The sequence below is a fragment of the Meriones unguiculatus genome, chromosome X (assembly GCF_030254825.1).
Source record: "Meriones unguiculatus strain TT.TT164.6M chromosome X, Bangor_MerUng_6.1, whole genome shotgun sequence".
NCBI lineage: Eukaryota > Metazoa > Chordata > Mammalia > Rodentia > Muridae > Meriones > Meriones unguiculatus.
The window spans coordinates 113,065,246-113,091,670 of record NC_083369.1 but is presented as its reverse complement, the minus strand read 5'-3'; the positions used below and the strand labels follow the sequence as shown (position 1 = coordinate 113,091,670).

The 26,425-nt window shown below is 36.6% G+C and overlaps 1 protein-coding gene across 2 annotated transcripts in view; it reads right to left on the bottom strand.

Annotated features, from left to right (window-relative positions):
* Aff2 (ALF transcription elongation factor 2) overlaps nt 1-26,425 on the bottom strand; it is a 793,967-nt gene that overhangs the window by 249,339 nt on the left and 518,203 nt on the right. For both annotated transcript variants that reach the window (XM_060375629.1, XM_060375630.1), the window contains exons 7-8: nt 17,679-17,775; nt 1,464-1,501 (exon numbers count right to left, since the gene is read on the bottom strand). In XM_060375629.1, the coding sequence (XP_060231612.1) occupies nt 1,464-1,501; nt 17,679-17,775 (135 nt within the window). The remainder of the gene's footprint in view (nt 1-1,463; nt 1,502-17,678; nt 17,776-26,425) is intronic.

Here is a 26,425-nt window from a genome sequence, read left to right as displayed (position 1 = left end):
AAGAGACACTGGGCTGCCCTGTCTTTCAAGTAATGAAGCATGGACTCATTTCTTTTGGAAGAGCTTAAATCTGGAGCAACTGAAGTCACGACTTATACTCTGTCAGCATTTACCTTATCTCTTGTGACCTGAAGCACACATTTGTATGCAACCTTACTGGAGGGAGGGATGTAGTCTAACAATGGCAAAAATTCCCTACCCAGATATTAAGCCATGGCCCTGCTGTCATTAGCACCATCTTCTAATCTGTGGAAATGTCCAGACATAGCCTTACAGTGAAAGAGCTGAGTATACAGAATGAAAAGAAAACAAGATTCATAGAAGAGTCTAACCTCAACGAGACAAGATTAAAACTTATCTACTAAACTGGCTTCCAGAGGATCAGTACAGCATAATACACTTCCCAACTGTAGAGGGCCCTGCAAGAGATGATTCTGTCAGCTAGGCAAAATGAAACATAAGAGCCCAGGATAGATTACCTCTGGAAAAGTATCAGGGTTTAGATTTAATGGTATGCTAAACACTGCCTGTATGTTTCTGAAAAGCTACTTCTCTCACACTAAAGAAACAACTCTCTTGTTTTTAACATAGCTGATCCATTATCTAAGAACTATAAAAGAAAATCAATGAACTTCCCATTTCTGTATTTTGTACTAGCTATAATGGAAGATTGCCAGCATAAATTAACACATAACATTCTAAAGAGGTGATATTTCCTGACCTATAATGAACTAGTAAATAGAGCAAGTCCGTTCATGGCCACAATGCTGACAAGAACAGTATACATCATAACATTGTAATAAGATGCCACAAATACAAATGACAAGGGAGCCAATCCCTTTAATTTAAAAATCTCCCTTCTAGAAAACACAGGATGCCTAATATGTACAATATTTAAAATAACACTGTGTAGCTTATTTATAATTTGCATGTCCTACAAAATGGCTTAGTATCTGCTCTTTGTTAGCAACTCCCTTCACACCATCCAGTTAAACGTGTTTTTATGTGCTTTTCATTAACAGAATACTGAATCCTTGATTCCAAGGTGCCAAAGCTCATGGCACATGGATGGAGATCACTTAGCACATGTTCAGGCATTTAGGTCTCTGTCATAAGTCGAAGGTTTGCAATTGAAAATATAATCTTTTTAGCATGAGAAAAACCAAAAATTTGAAGTAGTATGCATTGAATATGACTATAATAGTATTTGGCAGGTATTCATTGATTTCTGTAAACTATGTAAACTTGGGGCATTTCCTCATCAGAGACACATGGAAAAATATACACTGGTCTTTGCTCATTGGTGGTTGTTTTTTCCATGTGTTTGTGTGTGTGTGTTTTGTCTTTAAATTGTCATGAATAGAGATTAGTGCAAAATACTAGACTTTTATGACCTTATTCTGCCCCCTATGTACAGAGTTCATTAAAATTAACATTTTCAACTAGCAAAAATAATAACTTACTTCACAGGATTATTCTTAGGTTTTGCCTTTTCAACAGCCTGTAAACAAAGAGAAAAATGCAATTAGATAATATTAGCAGGCATAGTCTTTGCAACTAGTATCAAAAACAATAAGCAGTGTAAAATTAGAAAATGGCCATTAGAAACATTAGTAGTGAACTGAAACAGGCTCCCATGGAAAAGCAGTGACACAGAAAACAATTTTATTGCCCAACTGAAGTAGATACCTGTCCAGTTGCTCAAACATAGGCAGGCATTGTCAGAGCTCCTAGTAAAGTTAAGCAGGTGCTGTGTAAGTGTGCTTTGGGTACACAGGAAGATCTTCCCTTCTTCACTGTTTACTCAAATTGCCCCAGGTGAGCATGATTGAACAGTAATGATAGCATTGAGAGGGGGCTGCAAAGAAATAGTTGCTGTACAGCAGGTGACCATTAAAGTTAGCTTTCTTCTTGACACCCATCCACACCTGCACCATGAAAGGATAGAAAGTCTTCATTTCCAAAACTACTTTTAGTAGTAGACATTACAAAAGGGCAAGGCATGCCCAAATATTGAGATCAATTTCCTCCCCTGGAACCTTTAGGAAAATAAACACAAGGTCTCAAAATGAGGAAAATTCTGGGCCTCATGGCCTCAGTCACCTTAAACTTGGAGACTGGTTCCAGTTTATTGCTGAGCCCATTGATCTGTGTGCAGTCCATTTATCATTCATGAAAAGAGCTAGTGATCTTCACAGTATATTAGAAGAAACAACTCTGATCATCTGTCAACAGCCCTCTTATTTCTGTTTCCCTCTCCCTGGGGATTTCATCAACTTCGATTGTTCTGGAATTAAAATGTTGCTAAGAAACACAGCTGGGGGTGCTTATGGCAGAATGGCTACAGTCTATCAATCTGTTTAAGCACCTGGAGGGCTTGAGTGATGATTTTTCCTCACATAGCTGTAGCATAATTATGGAATCAGAACCAAACTTGTATTCTACTAGAATTTCTCAGGGTATCAGAATAATATTTAATACGGGGAGCAATGAAGCAGCAGTTTGATCACCTTCGGGCTTGTTCAGCCACTTTTAAACAATATCCATTAGGGGACCATGTTGTGTTTTTGAATCTTGAAATAGATAGAGATTAAGGGTGACAACAGTGCTCTATTTAGAATACCGAGGAAATAATTTTTAACACTGCCACTCTCACCCTGGACTTGACATTGTAGCTGATCATCAGTGAGATCTAATATGCTGAACTCCTCTATGCCAAGCCAATACACTTAATAGTAACATACATTTCCCAAACGTCAGGCACTAGTGTTGGAAATCTCAGCCCTTCTCATTGTCTTATTGTCTCCATCTCTGTCACTGAATAAATATCTCTTAATGTTGGGTACTTACTTGGCCTTGATAGGCAAAGTAATTTTCTCACTACCTGTGCCTGAGTGAATTTTGACAAGTGCTGGAATAAGAAGACAGTTAGGAAATGAGGCAACAAGTGAAAATGAGAAAATAAGAACTATGTGTCTGGCTTCTCCAAATCACTTCTAATCCATATCTAGGATATGCAAGATAATTCCTATGTAATCCATGTAGATAAAGGTGTTAACTCTGTTCATCATTGATTCTGTCAGGTCAGACAGAGAAAGGAAGAGACAGAAGCTCCTAAGAAATGCAATAATTGGTCTATATAGGCATACACACTCCCTGATCCTCTGATTTTCTTTCCCTTTTCTTTCCTTCCCTTCCCCTCCCAACCTCTTCTCTCTTCTCCTTTTCTCTTCTCTTTCCTTCCCTGTGGCACCTTGCCCTTCTTTTCCCTTCCTTGTCCAATTCTTGTCCCTTTCTTTTGTGCTTTCTCTCTCTCCCTCCCCTCTCTCTCCTGCTCTTACTTTTTCTGCTTCCTTTCCTCTCACTCTCTTTAATACCTTCTTCCTTTCCTCCCTCTTCCTGCCTTCTCTAGCACACTGTACTTCAAGTCTGTCTGGTTAGGAAAAATTTATGGTAGGCAGCTGAAGATGTTTCACTCTTGAAATCATAATAATTCTTGTTTTACAATTAAAATGCAAACATGTCTGTCCTAGAATCTACAAGTTATAAGAGATATTTTTCTAGCACTTTCTCTTGCTTGATGTGATCAAGTGAGCATGGCACCTGCCAAAGATATGGAGGGGAGAAATCAAACTGACATTAACAACCCCAGCTTTGATTCAGAGACATATTTTTTAAATGTCTTCTCCTTCTCATTTCACAACTATCAATTATAACCAGTTATTTTTCTCTTATCAGAAACCTTATTCCACTTGTGACTATTGTGAAGGGTGTTGTTTCCCTGATTTCTTTCTCAGTCAATTTGTCTTCTGTGTTCAGGAAGTCTTCAGATTTTGTTTTAGTTAATTTTGTATCCAGCCATTTTGCTGAAGGTATTTATCAGCTGAAGGAGTTCTATGGTAGAATATTTGGGGTTGTTGACGTATATACTATCATATTATTTGCAATTAGTGATTCTTTGTCTTCTTCCTTTATGATTTGTATCCCAATGATCACTTTTTGTTGACTTATGGCTCTAACTAATACTTCAAGAACTATGTTGAAGAGATAAAGAGAGAATGGGCAGCCTTGCCTTGTCCCTGATTTCAGTGGGACTGATTTAAGATTCTCTCCATTTTGTTTGATGTTGTGTTTTATTGCTTTTACTATGTTTACATATTTGTCTTGTATCTCTGATCTTTCCAAAACTTTAAACAAGAATGGATGTTAAATTGCGTCAAATGTTTCTTGTGCATTTAAGCATTTAAGGAAATGATTGTAGGTTTTTTTATTGTTTGTTTATATTGTAGAATAGATTGATGAATTTTCATATGTTGAACCACATCTGCATTCCTGGGATGAAACTTACTTATTTGTGGTGGATGATTTTTTAATGTTCTTGGATTCATTTTGAGTGTATGTTATTGAGTATTTATGCATCAATATTCATAAACAGATAGGTCTGAAGTTCTCTTTCTTTGTAGGGTTTTTGTGCAGTGTAGGTATTAAGGTTACTCTAGCCTCAGAGAATGAGTTTGGTAATGCTCCTTCTGCTGCTATTTTGTGGAATTGTTTGAAGCCTATTGGTGTTAGCTTTTCTTTGAAGGCCTGGTATAATTCTACATTGAAACACTCTGGCCCTGTTCTTTTTTTTTTTTTTTCGATGCTAGACTTTGGACAACAACTTCTGTTCTTTTAGATGATACAGGATTAATTTATTTCTTTACCTTATCTTGTTTCAGCTTCGGTAAATGGAATCTATCAATAAAATTGTCCTTTCATTTACGTTTTCAAATTTTGTTGCATATAAGCTTTTGAAGTTGGACCTAATGATTCCTTCTCTTTCCACAGTGTCTGTCATTATGTTTCCTTTTTCATTTCTGATTTTGTTGACTTGAACAGTGTCCCTCTGCCTTACTCAGTTTTAAGTGAATATTAGCCATATAATATAGTACAAACATACTAAAATCTATAGCCCTAAAGAAGTTAAACAACAAGGGAGAACCATAGGGAATATGCTTAATCTTCATTCAGAAGGGCAAACAGGATAGACATTAGAAGTAGGAGAAGACAAGGACCAAGAGAGGGTCTTCCATAGAGGACTTCTGAAAGACTCTACCCAGGGTATAGAAGGAAATAATGAGACTCATTTACAAACTTTGGGCAGAGTGCTAAAAACCTTATGGAAGAAGAGGGAGAGAGAAAGACATGGAGGGGATAGGACCTCCACAAGATGAACAACAGAGTCAAAATAGGTGGGTCCAGAGGGGCCTGCAGAAACCAATAGTACAATAAAAGACCATGCATGGGGAGGACCTAGACCTCCAGTTCACTTGAAGCCCATAGGCTGCTCAGTTCCCAAATGGGTTTCCTAGTAAGGAGTACAGGGATTGCTTCTGATATCAGTTCAGTAGCCTGTTTTTAGTCACCTCCCTGTGGGGTGTTCATCTTTGCCAAGACACAGGGGAAGATGATGCAGTCATCCTTGATGTGACTTGATAAGCTAGGGTCAGATAGAAGGGAGGAGGTCCTTCTTATTAGAGGACTAGGGAGAGGGGGACTAGGGGAAGAGGTAGGAGATGGATGACATGGGTAGGAGATGAGGGGGTTGCTGCAGTGGGGATACAAAGTAAATAAACTGTAATAAATAATACATAAATTAAATTTAAATAAAAAGAAACCTTATCCTATTATAGGTCAGGTAGTTTAAAATATATGCCATTGAATACAGCCACTGTAAGAATACAATTTCATTCAAATTATTTTCTCTGTATTACTTGGCTATGAGTTGGAAATGTCTAGGCTTAGAGGATCTATTTTCTTTTGAAAGGAACTTACAATGATACAAATGTCTCACATTTACAGGCAAATATATTCATGTCATCCTTTGTGCACATCGCAGGGAATTTTTTAACAAAATGGTGACAGGGAACCTATGTCAGATAAGACATAGCTCACAATTTGTATTTTCAACATTTGCAGTAAATTGGTTTATTATAAGCATGTTATAGGGGGACTGTAATAGTAAGATGTGGAAAAAAAATCTAAGCAGATTTTTGTATGCAAATTATGCATGCCTTTAAGGCATAAAATAATTACTCTACAAAATTTACAAGGATAAAATTTCCTCATTTGAAATGAACAAATATAAGAAGACAATCTCATATTCCAGATACATGTGACAGGATGTGAGACATAATGCAAAAAGAGGTAAATTAAAAGGAAACGACACAGTGTAATTCACCAAGAATTAAAAAGTTACAGCCAAATTTAAGTTTTAAAACATGAATTAAGCTAATTTAAACTAGGAAAGTGAATAGGCCATAGTTAACAGTTATGTTGCTTTAATTAAAAATGGGAACATACTGTTAAAAACCTATATCTCCTTAGATTGTATCATATTTCTGTAGGATGATAGTATCTCACCAATGAGAACATTCTCATGTAAGGAATAATAATGAAAGAAATGTTAAGGATTATGCTCTAGTATAACAGGATGAGGTTTAAGCATACTGTACAATCATGCCCAATATTTTGACATTGTCATGTGTAAATGTGTTAGGCTTGATTCATAGCTACCTTGAAGTGCATGCAGCCCTAGGCTACAGGCTAGACCTATCTATTAGGAAGAGTAGGTTACTGGGTTGTGGTTCTGGGATAGCTAGTAAAACCTCTGAAGCTCAGTTTGCTCATTTTAACAATGAAGACAATCATTCTTACCCTTTCTATGTCAGTGCCCATTGGTAGCATTCAACATGGTTGGTTGTGCTCAGAAATTTCAGTAGGCTAAACAAGTGCCTGCACAGCTCTCTACAAAGGAATTAGTGAATTCAGTTGATGGAAAGATTATTTGTGCATTTACCACATAGCAGTCAGGTCCCAGTATCAAATACATGCAGTTAATGCAATAAGATTAAGAAATACTACTCCCTGCTTTCTCCACATCAGAAATAGTTCTGAGATGAAAATGACACCTGTCTACGAAGCAGTATTAACAGAAGATTTGGAGGTATTGAGGACATATATCCATAGTGAAACAGATTGACCTCCTGCTACCATTGCATAGATAGGAGTCTTTCATGATTCTTGGAGTTTGATGGTAAAACAATTGGGAAACAGGTCTTATGGGTTAAAAACATGTGTCCATAGCACTCAGATCTCTCTATTCTTGCCTTTTCCTTCCTTTCTTTGTCCTGTCCCTCAGCTTGAAGCCTCAGATGAGTGACTAATGATGCATTGTTTTTTTTGTTTTTTGTTTTCTTTTCTTTTTTTTTTTTTTTTTTTAGATAGGCTCTTACTGCACAGCCCCATCTGGCATCAAACAAACAATCTCCCTGCTTCTGCCATCCAGATGGCTGTGATCACAAGTGTGTGCCACTACACCTAGATCACTGAATCCTCAATTTCAGGTTGAGGATCCTTCAGAAATCCCTCCTTCTACAGCTCACACCATCATGGATGTTCTTCATTTACTCACTAAAATTTTGTGTCAACCATACTGAAAGAAAGCTATATGCCAGGGAAAATGCATTTCTCTTTTTCTAAGGAGTATTTATGAGCTGATTCATATCTCATTACCAGCATTGTACTATCTAATGTATCCTGCTAGCAACAACTTTATTTCATCAGGATGGATGATGTGGGAAGGCTCATAGCTGCTTGCTCATTAAATCTGCTTCTTAAAACTAACAACATTGTTTTTGTTTTATATAGAGAATCCATAAATTGCACAGAAGCTAAAATGACCCATTTTATACTGCATATCAAGAAGCCCATGATGTAGAGTTCTAACCATAGAAAGGAAGAAATGAAGGGCAGTAACTGGCTACCTAGTGTTCACCATCTACCAGAGAATACATAACATTTGAGGAAGAAATTGCCACATATAAGCTGCATATAAGTCATCCTCCCTGTAATACTATAACTTTTTTAAAATTCTTTAGGGTAATTTTGACCCTGAAGTTATGATGAATTACTGTTATTCAATTGGCTTTAGAAAATGTAGAGAATTAGTGGGGAGCTTTCAGAAGGAGTGCTGAATAGTTACATATAGATTTATACATAACCCATCTTCGATGACTTATAGAAAACAAACATAATGCTATATGTTTCCTTTACGTTGAATCTGTCAAAGTGAGCACTCAGATGGCTTGGAGATATTGTATCAGTAGACTCATTTACCAAGGATATGTATTCAGGTACTGCTTTTTTTTTCTATAGTAAACAACAATACTGTCGGCCAAAGCTAAAATATTAGTTTATTAGTATTTCCATGCATAATTATCCTTTCCCACTTATAAGTTTTTCTCTATCATTCTACAAGCATGCATGCCTAAGTTGAATTTTTATGCTTCTCGGGAAAATGGAAAAATTCAATCATTCAGATAATGTCAATTAAGTGTGCATTAGGCAATGCAGCAATAAGAAAGAAGGTCAATAGTTGTATTGGTTTTGTGTTTCATTTTTGTACACATTTATTTCTCTTTCTTTAACTTTTCATATACATGTGCTCCATGACACATTTATGCCCCAACCTAATGACGTACATTGATAAATTTCATCAATTAATTATTTCAGGAAAGAACTCCTCTATTTACAAATGAACTCATTGGCAAGGCATTCAGGTGGCTTCCAATCTATACCTACTGAATTTCCTAAATCACCTAAAAATATGCATCCTGGGAGCATTTGCCCAAATATAAAAATGAATTCTTTAGTTACAGTGTATTTCACTTGGATGAGTAAAATATGAAGAGTCACTACATCCTGGAGACTGGGATTTCAACTAGCGCAGAGTATACATAGGGGAAAAAATTAAGAAAAAAATTCCATTCAACTTGTATAGAACCTGAATTCCTGGCTATACTTCTCATTTTAAATCTAGAGATTAAGAAGTTGGGCTTTTCTGAGACTGATACAGGGTACTTTCTGAGAATGATATCATGGATATAACCTAGAATCCCTGGTCATATGTAGCCCATGGCAGCTCAGTATCCAAGCAGTTTCCCTAGTAATGAGAACAGGGATTGTCTCAGACATGAACTCAATGGCTTGCTCTTTGACCACCTTCCCCTGAGGGGGGAACAGCCTTGCCAGGCCACAGAGGAGGTCAATGCAACCAGTCCGGGTGAGACCTAATACATTAGGGTCAGAAAGAACCTCAAAGAAATAAAGGCTCCTTAGAGATGGAAACAGAGGACCCTGGTAGGAGAGATATGTTCTAGATTTGTGTGCTTCCATCCTACATTTAAACACAAGACTCTTATTAACATTGCAAAGAGGAAAGGCTCTCATCAGTACTTCTACCCCACATGGTATCAGAAAATGTTTTCTCTTCTGGCATTTACTGCCAAACTTAATGTTTATTACCTGTCATTATCCTGGGGACCCTGTTTCTTACTCTCCTTGATTTTGTTATTCTAACCCCATTTTATGTACTTTTGTTAGAGTAATCCTTTAGGTTCCAATTTGATCACACCACTCTTCAGAATATTGGGTGGGACTGTAGCTTAATAATAAACTTCAGAAAATCTGAGTTCAAGTCATAGCTGAAAATCCAACCAACCAACCAACAAACCAAAGCACCATACTTTTCGTAGATTGCTCATTAAATCACTTATCAACTTCATCTATCCTGAGACGTAAGACTCTCCTATGGTTCCATGCATAGAGAAAAACTAGAACCCCTGCACAGATTTTTTTATTACTTTTTTATTAGTTACATTGTATTAAATCTGTATCCTAGCTGTATCCTGCTCTGTAATTCCCTCCCAAAACTTCCTTAAATCCCTCATCTCCTTCCATCCCCTTTCCAAGTCCAATGATTGGGGAAGACCTCCTCCCATTTCATCTGACCCTGTTTTATCAGATATCTTTAGGACTGGCTGCAATGTCCTCCTCGTTGGCCTGTTAAAGCTATTCAGCAGAGTTTTGATTTCTCCTAGTGTTTACATTTGGCTTATTGTAGTGGACAATGTATTGCTACTAGTGAAGAAACATGTCTCATCCATTAAAGTTACCGTTTGCCGCTAGTCTACTTCTAAGGAAGTATAGAAACTAAGAAAGACCATGTCAGTATGAGCTAGATATGTTCATTTTTAAAATCAAAAAGGCCAATGCAAGTGGCACTTCATTACTCTTCTGGCATTCTTGGATTTAAAAACTAAAGTTTTCTTTTTCTCAACTAATTTGAGCTCTTTGTTCACTCATACTAAAGTAAAACACATGCAATGGCATATGTCCTTTCTATGGAAGACAGTCAATATAATAAAAGAGGCCCTCTTTCTACCACATGTAAAAAGAAAGAATGAGCAATGTGTATATAGTAGACACCAGAGACTCGGTGTTTTTGTTTTTTATATTTTCCAAAGCATACATCAGTGCGCGTGCTGCTGCTGACATAACTTTATTTTTAGCACACTATGTTGATCTGCTTTTCTATTTCCCAGAGAATATGATGCTCATGGTGAACAAACTACATCAATTTCAAATATATACATTTACTGAGTCAATTATACTCAGTTTCCATGTTGGCAAAATGAGGCAAGTGAAGAGAAAAAACTCTTTGTCATTCTCACCTCTAACAACCTATGTTTTAATATACATACGAATGACTCATGGCTTGATATGAAATCAGTATGTCTCCACTAGCAAAATAAGAAGCTTGAGAAAATGAATAAATTTTTACTGAAATGGTCTAAAGACTAATTGTAATTATATTTTTGAGGTACTGACAGTGTAGTTTTATAAATTTGGTAAGTTCTTCTACTTTTTTTTTAATCTACTGAACCCCTTGTATTCTGAATGGCTAATGTGAGATTTGTAGCTACCTGGAAATTAGACAGCTATTTTGTAAATCTACAACACTTACAGTTTTTGTTCTTGCTATTAAAGGAAACTTAAACATGAATCCTACAAAAAAATAAACTCTCTGTTCCGTTCAGAACATGATACAGCATGTTTACACCTTGTCAAGTGGCTTTTCAAGCAGATAGTCAATTCTTGGTGAGGATGTATGGTAAGAACATGTTTGACACCAAAGCCTCAGTTACTTGCATTTCAAAGCCAGTGTATCAATTTAATCATCTTACATCTTTAATTTGGAAATATTTTATTACTTGCATTTATGAAAGATGACCATTTTTCTGTAATATCGGCTAGAATTTGCATTAAAATCAAACCTTGGAAACTTCCCATAAACTAAGGCACATGGTACAATCCCCTGTGTTGATTACTAATGACAACTTGCAGGCTTCACCATGCATTAAGACAAGTCAGGTAGATAAATGGATTTAAGAAAAAGGACACAATTGAACCAAACAGGGAGTAAGTGGAGAACAGAGACAGGAACACTGCTTTTTGGCCACTTTTAGATCAGGGTCAGTGACAAGAGTAATATGGTCATGCCCCTTCCTTCTGACACTTCAATTCAGATGTGCATATAGTGATCTGGAGCTTCTCACAGGTGGCTACTACTTCTACTGCCATAGTCTTTACAAAGGGAAATGTGTTCTCTGTGCTCTTTGTGGATGGAAAGTCCATAATCATCTTCTTTACAAGAATTTTATCTATTCAGACATTTAAAAAAATACTTATTTTTTTTTTTCTTTTTGGATCTAGGGCAAGCACTTTATAAGTGTCTGATTTCAATTCACAATCTGAAAAGTGTCAGGCTAAGCAAAAGAAAAATGGACTTGCAATAAAAAATGCCTACAGATGAATAAATTATAAAATATCATGGACACTAACAAGTTCTTGGTCACTACTGATCATGTGACAAACATAACATGCAAAATCATTGTATTTCAAGGATATCTATTATATAGAGATTACAAGTCAAAATACTTAGTGTTAAAAGTAGAAATACGTAATTATAATGAAAAATTCAGTATATGAGTTTCTAAATAGTCACAGACTTGCCAGGAGTGTTATAAAACTCACAGCATACAAGCCTTAAACTGTTTTCTAATAATCTACTCTCTATGCTAATAAAATCAAATAAATACAATCTTGAGACTATGAAGGCCAATGTTATTCTATTAACTTTACATGTTATCCTATTTACTTTCCTGTCTTTAATGAATAAATAAAAATGCCCTCTCTTTCTCTAATTGCTCTGGTGTTTTAGTATGACAATGTATGGATTTTATTCAGTTACATTCTGTGACATCAATAATCCCAAAACTATGATTTTGTGGCGCATTTAAATGAATGTCGATGACAAATAAACTCTTTACATTAAAAGGCTCTATTAAAGTTATCTCTCAGCCAGTTTCAACCTAATCCATCTGCTGTTTTTGTAGCTCTGACAGGCTGAACTCTCTTGCTGTGTGTGCTGTATTGATGTCATTACTAAAGAGGCCTTTCCTAGGTTTTCTGCTGATAACAAAGGAAATGGAAATGTGGTGAAATTTTGGGGAGGTAACAACTTGTTCAGCATGATGTGGGAGAAATGTGAACACAAAACAGGAATGATTACAGCACTGGAGAGTATATGTTGTCACAGCTAATGTATTAAATGCAGCATACCAACGTCGAAAGAACTAATGGATAGTATGAATAAAATTCATTGCATCACTTTCACCAGCAAATTTTTCACATAACAACTGGCTTTCAATTTAACTTGCCTAATATAATTGAGGAGATCAGTACATGTGTAAGCCACTCATCCAGAAATTTCCAGAATTCCCAGGGTTTTCATTCTTATCGATTTCGTGCCAATTTAAATTATTAAAAAAAAAAATAGTAACCTAGACAGATAGCCCAGCAACAAACAAACAAAGGATTCATGTATAAAAATAAAATCAAGAATCAGAATTGAAAACAAATGTATATATGTGTGCGGTAGCTCTAAACCTACAGGGTAAAAAACATGAAATAAAACAATGAAGTAGAGGATAAGATCTAAGGAAGCATTTTTCTATAAATCTGATATGTTTGAGATACAGATCTGCCATCAGCTTCTAGTTGAAAAGTGCACACAATCTCCATTAACATGTTTGAATTAGGTGCATGTATTAAAGAATATCAGGATAGTTCTTACGCAGCTAAACCAATTTGGTTACATTGGAACTACTTAGATGATATATTCAGACACAGTATTAGAATGTCTTCGTTTCAGAGAAATTTTTAATTGTGTGGCTGTTGTTAATTTTTTAGAAATTAAAACACAGTAATGCAAACTTTTTTTTATCAGAATGTAGACCAATTTGGTCCCTTTTGAGAATATTTTCAAAGTATATACCATCTACTTTATTATAGACTATGTGCTTTTAAACATACTAGCACACAACCTGAAGTTTTAGCTTCAGTTCTTTGGCTGAACTCAGTCATTAACTGATCATTTCCATTCAGATATAATTTAATAACAATAATACTATGCTATCATTTAGTGAAATAAAATGCAGCTGAGTACCAGATTCTATGGGCAAATGCTAGAGAAGTTTTGGAATCCGCTACCATTCATTTGAAAAATCATTGTAACCAGACAAATTCTAGAGTGCTTAAAACTTAAAAGACAGCAATTTTAATAATCCTGTCAATACAATTCCATTGTCAAAAAATAATTGTTGAGTCTGATTAGCCCACTTATTGTGATAGAGAAGCACAAGGTCTATATCTTTAGATCTTTCATTGAACTGCAAGCACAGCATCAATAGCTGCTTTTCAACTGTAAATGAAAATTGATTCCAGGTTTAACTCTTCATTTTCAGGAGTTCCTGTAATACCAAGAAACTTAAGAAGAAAATATTTGACAAAAAGGGAAACAGAAGCTTTAGACAGGTGAGGCAGGGACATGAAGAAAACATGATATACCTCTACTCTTAAGGCGCTCATCTTCTTGTATCAAGCCACTCCCCTCACTGAACACCAGTAAGCTCATAGAACCACTGTCTGCCCTGGATGATTGACTTGAAAATGGAAATTCAATAAGTTTTGCAAGGGGAAGGCCAGCGATGGAAATAAGTCTTTAATGCCAATGCTCCCAGATGACAAGTAAAAATTCTATCAGCTGCATGATGGGCATCAATACCATTCCATTGACAACCACTCCCCCCACCTCCCCAACATAAATGTTCACCCAGACAATAGATAGAAAGTGATACAAAGCATTGTTTCTCATAGCAACACTGTTCTGGAACTTTTGTAATGTTCAGTATGAACTCACAGTGGTATTTATGTTTTATTTAGGGTCATTTCCATGAGGGAAACAGTGGAGATACGTCATTGCAGTTGAGCCTTTAAGTCTCTTTCTGGGTCAGAATAGAAGCTATTTCAGAAAAAAAAGAAGAGACATACTAAATTCAAAGTATATGATTCAACTATCCATCTACATCAGTCCTTTGAAGAAAAAATTCCAGAGACCTGTAATTTTCTGGAGGACTTGGTACAATGTCTTTGATGACCTAGCCTTTATTCCCAGACATGGTGTCTTAAAAGTTGTCAGGGCTCAGGGGAGTTAAGTTCATCTACACCTGACAGATAACCTTTGAAGGCCAGTTAGGACATTCAATGTAGTCCTTAGTGAATTCTATGAACACCTAAGCCAATATGAAGAGTAATGTCTATTACCTTGTGTATCTAAAACAGAATTTCAGTTAATACTGAAAGGGCTACAAGGAAGGATAAGCACATATTTGTCATGCTTACAGTTTTCCACACATTTTCTCATAGCTAATTTTTGTCTGATCCAAACAACACTCCTATGCATTAGACAAGACTGTTTTCTCCTAACATACCGAAAGGAAATCTGAGATTTCAGAATGTCTGGCAATTTTGCCAAATGTGGTATAATTCATATGTATGAAGTAGGACTTATCAGGTTTCTTCATTCCAGAAACTATACTCTTAATGAAAATACTTTGAAATTCTCAAGGTCAGACATACACAGCTAATAAACGTTACTACCATACTTTTATTTTTTCATTCAAATTTGCAACATGCTATTTTTCTTGTAACTAATTCAGCAGTTCTCTTTATCTTCCCATTCTTTCAAGAAAAGGGAAATTGGATAGACCTAAAATTTCAAAGAACACTAGACTGTTTAAATCATCGGACATAACCATAACTATGATGAATATCATGTAAAGTGATGAGTACCTGCTAAGCCCTATGCTTTATTGTCAAGTACACTGATATATATTGGTCCATCTCTTCCTTAAATCTACTATGACTCAATGAGTAGATACTACTGTTATTTTCATTTTATAGAAACTAGACCTTTTGCTGGTATCCATTCAGTTTGAAAGTGTTAAGACTTATATTAAAACATGCATCTGTTTGACTATATGAGTGCCCCCATATTTATACTTTGCTAAGTGTCTTAGCATGGGTATAACATCTTAGAGCACAGTGAATCCATATCACCATTCCTGAAAGTCCTGATTAAGAAGCAAAATGCAATAAATAGAGCAGAAAACACATTTCTTTCTGTGTATGTTGTATGCATATTCATGGTGTTGCTGGAGGTAGAATGTTCTCAATAATGAGATAAATGAATAGTGACATTTTATCTACATGGACCTGTGTTGTCCAGATGAAAACAATGCCTGTGTTTCCTTTATAACACAAACGTAAAACTTAAGATGCAGTGGTTCAATTTTTTTCCATGCTAAAGAGAGTCAATATGAATGTCCATGAAAATATTTGATCTTAAGTGCTTCAAATGATACTAAAAGTAGCCAAAAGGTAGAACTGACTGAAATATTGACAAATGAACAGATAAACAAAATGTGTTTCCTCCAAACAATAGAATATTATTTTGCCAAAAAACTGAATGAAGTGTTACTATATGGTACAAATAGTTATAGTAAGTGAAGGCAGACATTAAAATGATATAACATTTAACATCCCGTCATAGGAAGTAGACAAGCCCATGAAGTTAAAAAATTAGATTAGTGGTTGATCTTCAGGGACTAAGAGAAAGAAGGATGGAGTATACTTCATGGTATAGAGTTTCCATTTGAGATAATGAAAATTTTGGAATTGCTGATGTATGTACAAGTGTGTCCACATACTTAATGTCACTAAACTATGAGATTATAAATAGTTAGTTGTATATTATATACTTACAATAATCAAAAGGAAAAGAGTTTTCAGTCACAAATTTTTGGAAAAGAATGCTACATTTTATAAATCCACAGTTCAGCAAATCTTACTACTATCCAATGGCTTTAGGGTTCCCAGTCTCCTAACTTGTTCTTAAAACTCTCAAAAGCAGCTCATCTGTGCACACTTGCAACCTTGGAAGCTCTTCTAGATTCTTAAATTCAACTATATGTTTCACTGTAATGTAGTTCTACCTCTTCAGCTCTTCTATTGAATGAGAGAACTATAACTTCATGAAAGAAGGCATGTCTAGTCAGAAGGCAGCAGGCTCATCATTCCTAAGCATCCAAATATACCAGCACTTTATATGATTTCAGCAAAGTTATTTAAAAATCTCCCATGATCCAGGCCAATTGTATAATACAAAAATAATCCTATGAATTTCAAAGGAGAATGCATTTATTTATTCATACAGAGAGAAAAATCAATGAGTAAAATTTACTCTCTGTTATACCTGCATTCAGCTCTAAACATTTCCAGTAAGATTTAAGGTTGCAGCTGTCAAAATCTATAATGTAGAAGTTTTGCTTTGTTTTTGTTTCATTTAAAAATGTTATTGTAAATATAAATGGTCTTGTTATTGCCATATTAAATGCAGGAAGTTAAAATGACAGATATTGCAAATGAAGTGTATTTCATATTTGTTAGGAAATCCACAACTCATGTAAGACAGGGAAAGCCTGTTCTTGGTAAATGCACAACAAGCACCTCAGATACAGCTGTGAGATTATGAGAATGCAGGTAGGATTCCCCTTGTGCTTCTTCTTGATAGAACTCCAAACTTGAAATATGCAAGATTTATATATCTTGAAAATTGCTTTATGTACTGAATATTTGGTGGCATAACAACCCGAAGATTCCTATATTTGGGAAACTGTAAAAAGATTATTGATATCATACATAATTGATGATGTAGGTACTTATAATACTATTTCACTTTTTAAAACTGTAAAGTCCAGTCTCATCAGAAATGAAAAACAAAAATAAATCCATATTACATTCATCTTATCGGTGGTAGAGAAAGTACTGGAAATACTTATAGTTCAGAACAGATGAAATAAAAAATAACTGAATGCTTCTGCTGAATGCATGTTGCTACAACACAGGAGAGGCATTCACTCTCAGTCACTCTATTTAACTCATTCTCAGTTCCACTATGAAATGGTATATTTGGGAGAACAAAATGGAACAGTCACATTTATACCAAAATTAATGTCTGTTAATGCTAAGCTTCACACTGGAGTCATCCAATAGATACGACACGCCACTCAAACATAGGAAGTAATTCAAAAGACAGAAAGATGATACCTTCTACTGCTTCCTGATGAGCAGTATTTGTGAACAGAAAATAGAAAGAGATGAAATGATGTGAACTTGGCTTTAAATAGTTCAGAATCTCTGTGTTGCAGCTTTAATTATAATGGCAGTTAGTTTCACCTGTTTCCAAATACTGCTCATCTTTTTTTCTTTCTCTCACTGCAAAAAAGAAGAGGTTGCGTTTATGAAAGGCACTCTATTTCCTTGTGACTCTTCCTACACCCTCCAAACACATACAGCATCAGGCCCAATGCAAACCTCTAACCTCGTCCTACCTGGTAGAGCTCATTGGCTGTACACTGAGTGGTCAAAGTCTTCACAGGCTCAAGGTCATCTTCATCACTGCTCAGCTTCAGGTCATCCTCAAGCACCCTGAAAGGAAAAAGAATGGCATTTGTGTTACAACACATCTTGTCAAAATTATCCTCAAATCCATCTTGCAATGAGAATAAAACTATTGTTACTATAATCTGACAGCTGCAATTCTGTCAAAAGTACAGAGGAAATCAAGATTCTTTCATCTAGTTAGATGTTTGAGTTCTTATACTTATGTCATACACTGCACATATGTTCTATGTCGATCCTACCCTAAATCAAGGGATGAAGAGATGATTTCATTATCTCCAGAAATATCAGGAATCTATATATAAGTAAAATAAATGAACTACAGGGTGATGGGAGATTGCATCTTTATAGGATCCATGTATTTCGCTTCCAGGAAGGAAGGCAGGCATGATAAAAGGGTTAAACCGCTCTGAGGGGTGCTGGAAAAAACTGGTGGGGCTATCTGGATGAAAGAGGTCCAGTGAACTTTCACTGCCTCTCTGTTTGGGGTAGCTCAGTGATCACAAAAGAGCTGAGTAAGAAATGGCTATTCATCAATCTTTGATATGTGAACTTTTTGTAAATTTTGTCAAAAATTTGTAAATAAAAATTGTAAAATTGGGTCCAAGAGATGTAATCCCATGTTGTGTATAGGAAATCTTTCTTTCCTAAATCAAGGTACCTGAAAAATATGAGAGGTCTAGATATTAGTAATGACCTAGCACTTTTAAAACTGTTAAGTGGTCACACAAAGACTTTAGCTTTGTCAGGAATAAATTTGAGTGTGATTTATTTCTGTGAGCTTCAGGATGGAGCTAGAGCAGCAAGAACAGCTTATTATCTTAAAGTTCCAGGTGCACATCCCTCAAAGACCAATTTCTGTTCATCTTATAACTTATTAAATATGACTTTAGACTTTGTCATCATGATGCAAGTAGAGGAAATATCAGCCATTCTGGACCAGTTCCCAATTCCGATGCATGGTCTGCTTCCCATGCCCATGCCCCCTTCTTTTCTTCTTTTTCTTGGCTCAGCATCAAACTCAACTCTAAAGACAAAGTTCTATTTCCTTAACTCTGAAAATCACATACTATGCCCTCCCATGGCTCAGTCAAACTTTAATTCCTATACAAATGTGTTCTAGAAAGAATAATATTTAAAAAAAAGTCTCTCTCTCTCCTCCCTAGGCCAGTTCCTTAACTGTGGCTAAATTTTTCCACAGTGCTTTCCACACCCCACCAGTCCTTAAAGCACATGTGGGTTACAGAACACACTTAATTCACTTCCATCTTCTTTATAGCATTTTTCCAGAAAGGACAGCGTCCACCAACTTTATTTTGTAGATGAGGAAGGAAAGCTTCAGATAGGTGAGCTATTTTACTCAAGGTCTCACCGATAGATAGAATAAAATCAGTAGTAAAATTCCCATTTCTGAATTCCCATCTGTGTTATGTAGCTATAAGAAGGAAGATAGAAGCAGAAATGAGGTTTCTAATTTGATTTAGCATGGAATGTTATTATAGAGGTCTTGTTCCATTATTGGAAAGGGCTTCATGTCACAGTGGTTAGGTAAAAATTCTCCAAAGAAAAGATACTTCCCCTGTTCCCTGTGTGGACATTGAGGTCTAAACAACAACAACCAATATAAAGGATGGTTGGTGAGAAGGACAATTTTCTGAATATGTTTTAGATAAACTAATTTTGTAGAATTTGTGACTGTTTGGCAAACAACAAACAGCTGTTTCGAAGATCTTAGAAGAGAAAAACATGTCTTGATTTTTCTTTGGATGTTTTGCATTTGCGGTTCTTTTTTTAATTCTTTATTAATTATACTTTATTCATTTTGCATCCCCCCTGTGGTTCCCTCCCTCCTCAGGTCCCAATCCCTCCCTTCCTCAACCCTCTGCTTGCATTCCCCTCACCAAGTCCACTGATAAGGGAGGTCTTTTTTTCCTTCCTTCTGATCCTAGTCAATTAGGTCTCATGAGGAGGGGTTGCATTGTCTTCTTCTGTGGCCTGGTAATGTGGCTTCCCCCTGAGGGGGAGGTAATTAAAGAGCAGGCCTATCAGTTCATGTCAGAGATAGTCCCTGTTCCTATTACAATGGAACCCACTTGGATACTGAACTGCCTTGGGCTACATCTTTGCAGCAGTCTTATGTTATCTCCATGCATAGTCCTTGGTCAGAGTATAAGTCTCAGGTATACCCTTGTGCTCAGATTTTTGGGTTTTGTTGCTTTCCTTGTGGAGTTCCTGTCCTCTCCAGATTTTACTGTTTCACACTTCTTTCATAAGATTCCCTGCACTCTGCCCAAAGGTTGCCCAAAGACCTCAATATAAAACCAGATACACTACACCGCTTAGAAGAAAAAATTGGGGAATAGCGTTGAACTCATTGGCACAGGAAACAACTTTCTGAACATAAGAGCAACAAAACAGACCTGCAGACTTATGGGCATTTGTGTTTCTAAACAAGCATCCCAGGAAATGAAGACTGTATTGCTTTTTCAGGACGGAATCAACTATGGTTAAAGTATCTGTGCTCCTAATTGTAAAATGTTTTGCTCTGTTTATGTTTATGTATGTGTTAATATATTTTGAAGTGTTTAGCACAGATGCAGCCATGTGTAGTGGTCAATTTTCTGTGTCAGGTAAAGTGCTAAGTACTTGAACTGTGACATAGAATTTATCGCCTACCAGAAGACTGTGATGGAAATCTGTTGCTCATGACACTTCCTAAATTAACTTTAAAGATGTTACAAACTGTGCTTATGACTACACCAGTAGAAGTCATGGAGGCAAACGTGGGACTCAAACCATCTGTAGCCACAATGTAAGAGTAGATGTTTTCCTAGAGTACATAAATTATAAAGTATGGTACATGCAATCCTATCAGAAGCAAGAACAAGATGAACTCACAGACCACATTAACATCAAATAACCTCAAGCTAATCACTGGCTCCAGCATTTTAGCTGATTCATTATGATCTCTGAGCCACATGTGCATTCCTTGTTTTTCAGTGGCCTGGTATTTTTGGCTCTGAGCAATGTGACCCTCAAGTAGAGCTAATAGTAGAATGCTTCAAAAATCATAGAATAGATCCAGGTACATATTCATTTAGAAAGATGTCAGCAATCTATGGATAAACAATGGTAATTCAGGAAATGTCTGCTAGCATCTAAATGTTGGATCTAGAAATGGGCTCATGGTCTTTATGTTACTTTCCTGCACATAGACTCAGAACCCCACCCCCACCCGCAGGACAGAGGACCAAACCTGAGTATTTTACTTCCTAGAAAACTGTCTGTGATTCTACCATGGAAACTAAATATTTCTTTTATTTTAATCTTATTTTTCTTATTAGTTGCATTTTGTTAATTCTCTCTCCCAGCTGTATCCTGCCCCCTCATTCTCTCTCCAATCCCACCCACCCTCCCTCATCTCTTCCCTGCCCCTTTCCAAGTCCACTGATAGGGGAGGACCTCCTCCCCTTTCATATGACTCTTTTTGTCAGGTATCTGCAGGACTGGCTGCAAAGTCCTCCTATTTGGCCTAACAGTACTGCTCCTCCCTTGGGAGGTGGGTAAGTCAAAGATCCTGCCATTGAGTTCCTGTAAAAAATAGTCCTTGGTTCCTCTTACTATAGGAAAACAATTGGTTACTGAGCTATCACAGGTCGCATGCGAGCGACCTAACCGAGTTTCTAGGTTATATCCATTCATGGTCTTTGGTTGAGTGTCCATCTTAGAAAAGACCCTGTGCCCAAATATGTTTGGTCCTTGTGGAGTTCCTATCCTTTCCACATCAAACTCCCCTTTTTTGATATGATTCCCTGTACTCTGCCGAAGGTTTGGTTATGAGTCTTAGTATCTACTTGAAACACTGCTAGGTAGAGTCTTTCAGATGCCTTCTGTGGTAGACTCCTGTCATATGTTCAATGCATATCACATTTGTCTTTCTAAATGAGGATTGATCATCTTACCCCGTGTCACTTTTTTGATTATCCTCTTTAGGAAAATATATTTCATTATGTTTATCATATCTTGTAGGTCTATATAAGCAAGTAAATTCCATGTTTGTCTCTCTCCTTCTGGGATACTTTACTCAGAATGATCTTTTCTAGATCCCACCATTTGCCTGCAAATTTCATGATTTCCTCTTTTTCAATTGCTGAGTAGTATTCCATTATGTAAAAATACCACAATTTCTGAATCTATTCTTTCATTGATGGACATCTGGTTTATTTCCAGGTTCTGGATATTACAAATAAAGCTGCTACAAACACAGTTGAGCAAATGTCCTTGATCTGTACTTGAGCAAGCTGCACTACAGAGCAATAGTAATAAAAACTGCATCGTATTAGCATAGAAACAGAAAGGAGGATTAATGGAACAGAATAGAAGACCCAAAAATAAACCCACACACCTATGAATACTCGATTTTTGACAAAGCAGACAAAACCACTCAATGGAAAAAAAAAGATAGCATCTTCAACAAATGGTGCTGGTCTAACTGGATGTCAACATGCAGAAAAATAAAAGTAGATCCATATTTATCACACTGCACAAAACTAAAGTCTAAGTGGATTCAAGACCTCAACATAAATCCAGATACCCTAAATCAGTTAGAAGAAAAAGTGGGGAACAGCCTAGAACTCATTGGCACAGGAGACAACTTCCTGAACAGAACTCCAACAGCGCAGACTCTAAGAGCAACAATCAATAAATGGGACCTCAGGAAACTGTTAAGCTTCTGTAAAGCAAAGGACACAGTCATCAAAACAAAACGACTGCTTACAGATTGGGAAAAAATCTTCACCAACGCTTTATCTGACAGAGGGCTAATATCCAGTATATATAAAGAACTAAAGAAGCAGAAAAGCAACAAACCAAGTAATCCAATTAAAAAAAATGGGGAACAGAGCTAAACAGAGAATTCTCAATACAGGAATATCGAATGGCAGAGAAATACTTAAAGAAATGTTCAACCTCATTAGCCATTAGAGAAATGCAAATCAAAACGACCCTAAGATTTCACCTTACACCCATCAGAATGGCCAAGATGAAAAACTCAAGTAACAGCACATGCCGACGTCCTCCGCAATCCGTGGACTTGGAAAGGGGCAGGGAGAAGCTGAGGGAAGGAGGGTGGGATTGGGAGGGAATAAGGGAGCAGATACAGCTGGGTACAGAGTTAATAAAATGTGACTAATAATAACAAATAATAATAAAAAAAAAAACACATGCTGGAGAGGTTGTGGAGAAAAGGGAACCCTACTCCATTGCTGGTGGGAATGTAAACTGGTACAACCACTTTGTAAGTCAATCTGGTGCTTTCTCAGACAATTAGGAATAGTGCTTCCTAAAGACCCAGCTATACCACAGCTTTTGGTATACACCCAAAATTTGGTAAAGAAACAAAATATTTCTAATTGATAATTCTGAATAGGCAGCTGGTGGCACCATTCTGTTTTTAGGACTTTAAATAAAATTCTGCCACCTTGAAGTTATCCTGTGCTTTCCAGTACCTTCTATGTGCTTTCCTTATGTATGTGAGGTAAGGGGTTGTTTTACTGAGGTTTAGACTTTAAGCTAAAGAGCCACAGCCTCTGGTCCATCTAACTATTCTGGGGTCTTCCGATTACTTAGGTTTTCATTAGCATTCTGAGTATAAGAGCTGATAGCAATCAGAGTAAGATCCTGATCACTTTAGTTGCATTCTACAGCTGGGCTTGGGAGAAATCGAATAGCCCAAAGATTCAGAGGATGCTGTGAGAACTACTTATGCCTTCTCATCAGAGTTTTACAGAGTTCAATCTTCTAGAATACTAATTTAGCTTTTTGCAGCTCTGTTCCTTAAAGGACTTTCCCTCTGATCAAAGCAATTTGGAGGGAATGAAATATGGGCAGTTTCATATTACTCAGGGAACTGTGTAGGATAAATATATCCTACCTAGTGGGCTGTATTCTATGCAGAGTTAAACCATTGCTCAGTAGAAAGGTGGGATACTAATTAAGAACTGGTTATGTTTTTCAGATAATCAAGTTCGCTTTCCCAGCATAAAGGTTCTTAAGCTTTTACCCATATATTATGGAGAGGACATGAGGAGCTTTATCTAATTTCTGAGATTTTAAATTTTAAATTTCTGAGTCAATGATTATCTCACTGGGAATCTTGAGAAATATCAGCTTGAGGACCATGGCAAGTGACAATTGGTTTGAAAAATGTGCATACTATTTTATAGGAATCTTCAAGATCTATGAAGTGGGGCCCTAGGGCCAAGTGCCACATACTATGCCCAAAACCTGTGCTTTCCTCAGATCCTGCACCTACCACCTACATGTAGACCTGGGAAAGACCCCATATCTGATGGATTGCCACAAATTGCAGAAAATAAGCATCTCTAAATGTTATTTCGTTGCTTTAGTATAAGAACAAAGAGTTTTCTCTTAGGGGCTATGTAGTCGAGAACTTTCTATGTTTCTCTACTACTTTCAAGCCAAAAAACTGTTTTTTGTTTGTTTGTTTGTTTGTTTGTTTTAATGGGTGAGTGAAAAAAATAACATTTCATAACATGAAAAAATTATATGGGAATCAGATTTCAGTTTCCCAAAGTAAATTTTCATTGGCACACAGCTATCCTCATTCATTGTGTGTTGGTTCTGGCTGCTTATGTGTCATAATGGTCAGGTTGACTAGTTGCAACATAGATGAAAGCATGTAATATTTGCCTTTGTTGCAAAAAAATATTCTCTGATCTTCCATGCTAAGTCAATGTTTTCCAAAATTTTAAGGGAACAAATTCTTCCTATACCAAGTGAAATCTTCCAAAGAATCCCAAATAAGAAAGATAAAGTGACGATTTCCTCAGATAGCCTCAGAGATAAATTGGAACGAGGTGAAATTTAGTAAAGTTTCATATGATGGAGATAATTATGGCTTTATAGGTACTGTATAGGATTTATTAAGAACACCTAACCATGTTACTTTGCTTCTCTGAACCTCAGTTTACTGTTTTGTTTAATGGGAATAAAAACATGTGTTTTAGGGACTTATTTACTACATAACTACTGCATTCTATCACCTTCCCTCACAAATCCTTACATGTCCTCCACTACCTCTAAAATTCATGACCTCCTTTTCTTGAATTACTGTTTTAGATACTCATGCATGCACATACAAATGCACACACATTATAAATACATAAATACGACCCACTGGGTCCTTTTAGTTTTGTTTATATGTATATGTGTTTGGAGCTGACAACTTGGTATTGGATAACCGAATAAGGAGATGATCTCTGAGGGAGACTGATTCTCCTCTCAGAAGTCATTAATTGCCTGCTGGTCTTCATCCAGTGATGGGCTCTATAAATTTTCTCATCCATGTTGTTATGTCACCTGGTGTTATCATGCAGGTCTTACTCAGTTGGCCATATTGTAAAGATTTCATATGAGCAGCTTCATGTTATATACAGGACACTATTTTGCAGCAATGTCTTTTTTTTTCTGACTCTTAAACTCTTTCCACCCCTTCTTCTTCAACATTCCATGAGACTTCAAAATAGAAATTCTGATAAGAAAGGACATAGGAGGAGAAGAGGGAGGGTGTCTGGGACTGGGAGGAGACAAGGGATGGGGGTTGCAGTGGGGACACAAAGTGAATAATTTGTAATAAATAAATATATCAATAAAATTAAATTACCAAATAAACTGGGGCTGGGCCCTCCACGGTAGTTTTTTTCTCTGTATTGTGACTAATTGCTCTTTTCTATGATACTCTCCATATTCTTTGATAAGGGATGAGAGCTAAACTTACTTAGGGGTATATAGTACAACCTAAGAAACAATATTCATATCTGACCTTCCTTTCTTCAGTGGAATAAGTAAGTCTTCTAGAAGTATATATATATATATATATATATTTTTTTTTTCTTTCTGAACATCATACTAAGCAAGGTAAACGTTCCTTCAAGTAACATAATCTTCACTCATTCTTTTTTTAATTTTAATTATTTTCACAATTTATTCATTATGTCCTGATTGAAGCCGTTCCCTCAACTCTCAGTCCCACTGCCCCTTCTTCTTCTTTCCTATCTGCTTTCTCCTAGTCCACTGAAAGTGGGAGTTCTCCTCCTTTGGTATACTCCCATAGTTTATCAAGTGTCATAAGGACTGCTTGGATCCTCTTCCTCTGTGGTTAGATAAGGCTACCTAGCCTTGGGCAAGTGATCAAAGAGCAGGCAACTGAGTTCATGACAGAGGCAGCCCCTACTCCCCTTACTCAGATACACACATTGAAACTAAACTGTCAGTTGGCTACGTCTGAGCAGAGAGTCTAGTTCCTCTTCTTGCACATTGGTTTGTGCATCAGTCTCTACAGAAGACCGTGGGCTCAGTTTTCTTTCTCTCTCTCTCTCTCTCTCTCTCTCTCTCTCTCTCTCTCTCTCTCTCTCTCTCTTTAGCTTTGTTGGTCTCCTTGTAGGGCTCCTGTACCCTCCATAATCCTAATCACCTTCCTAATCCCCATTCCCACCCTGCTGGCTTCTTCCATAAGACTCCCTGAGTTCTACCCAGTTTGGCAATGAGTCTCATCATCTACTTCTATCCCCTGCTGGGTGGAGCCTTTCAGAGGAGCCTTTATAATAGGATCACCATCCTGTTTCCTCACTTCCAACTCTTTTGGTGTCTATCTTGT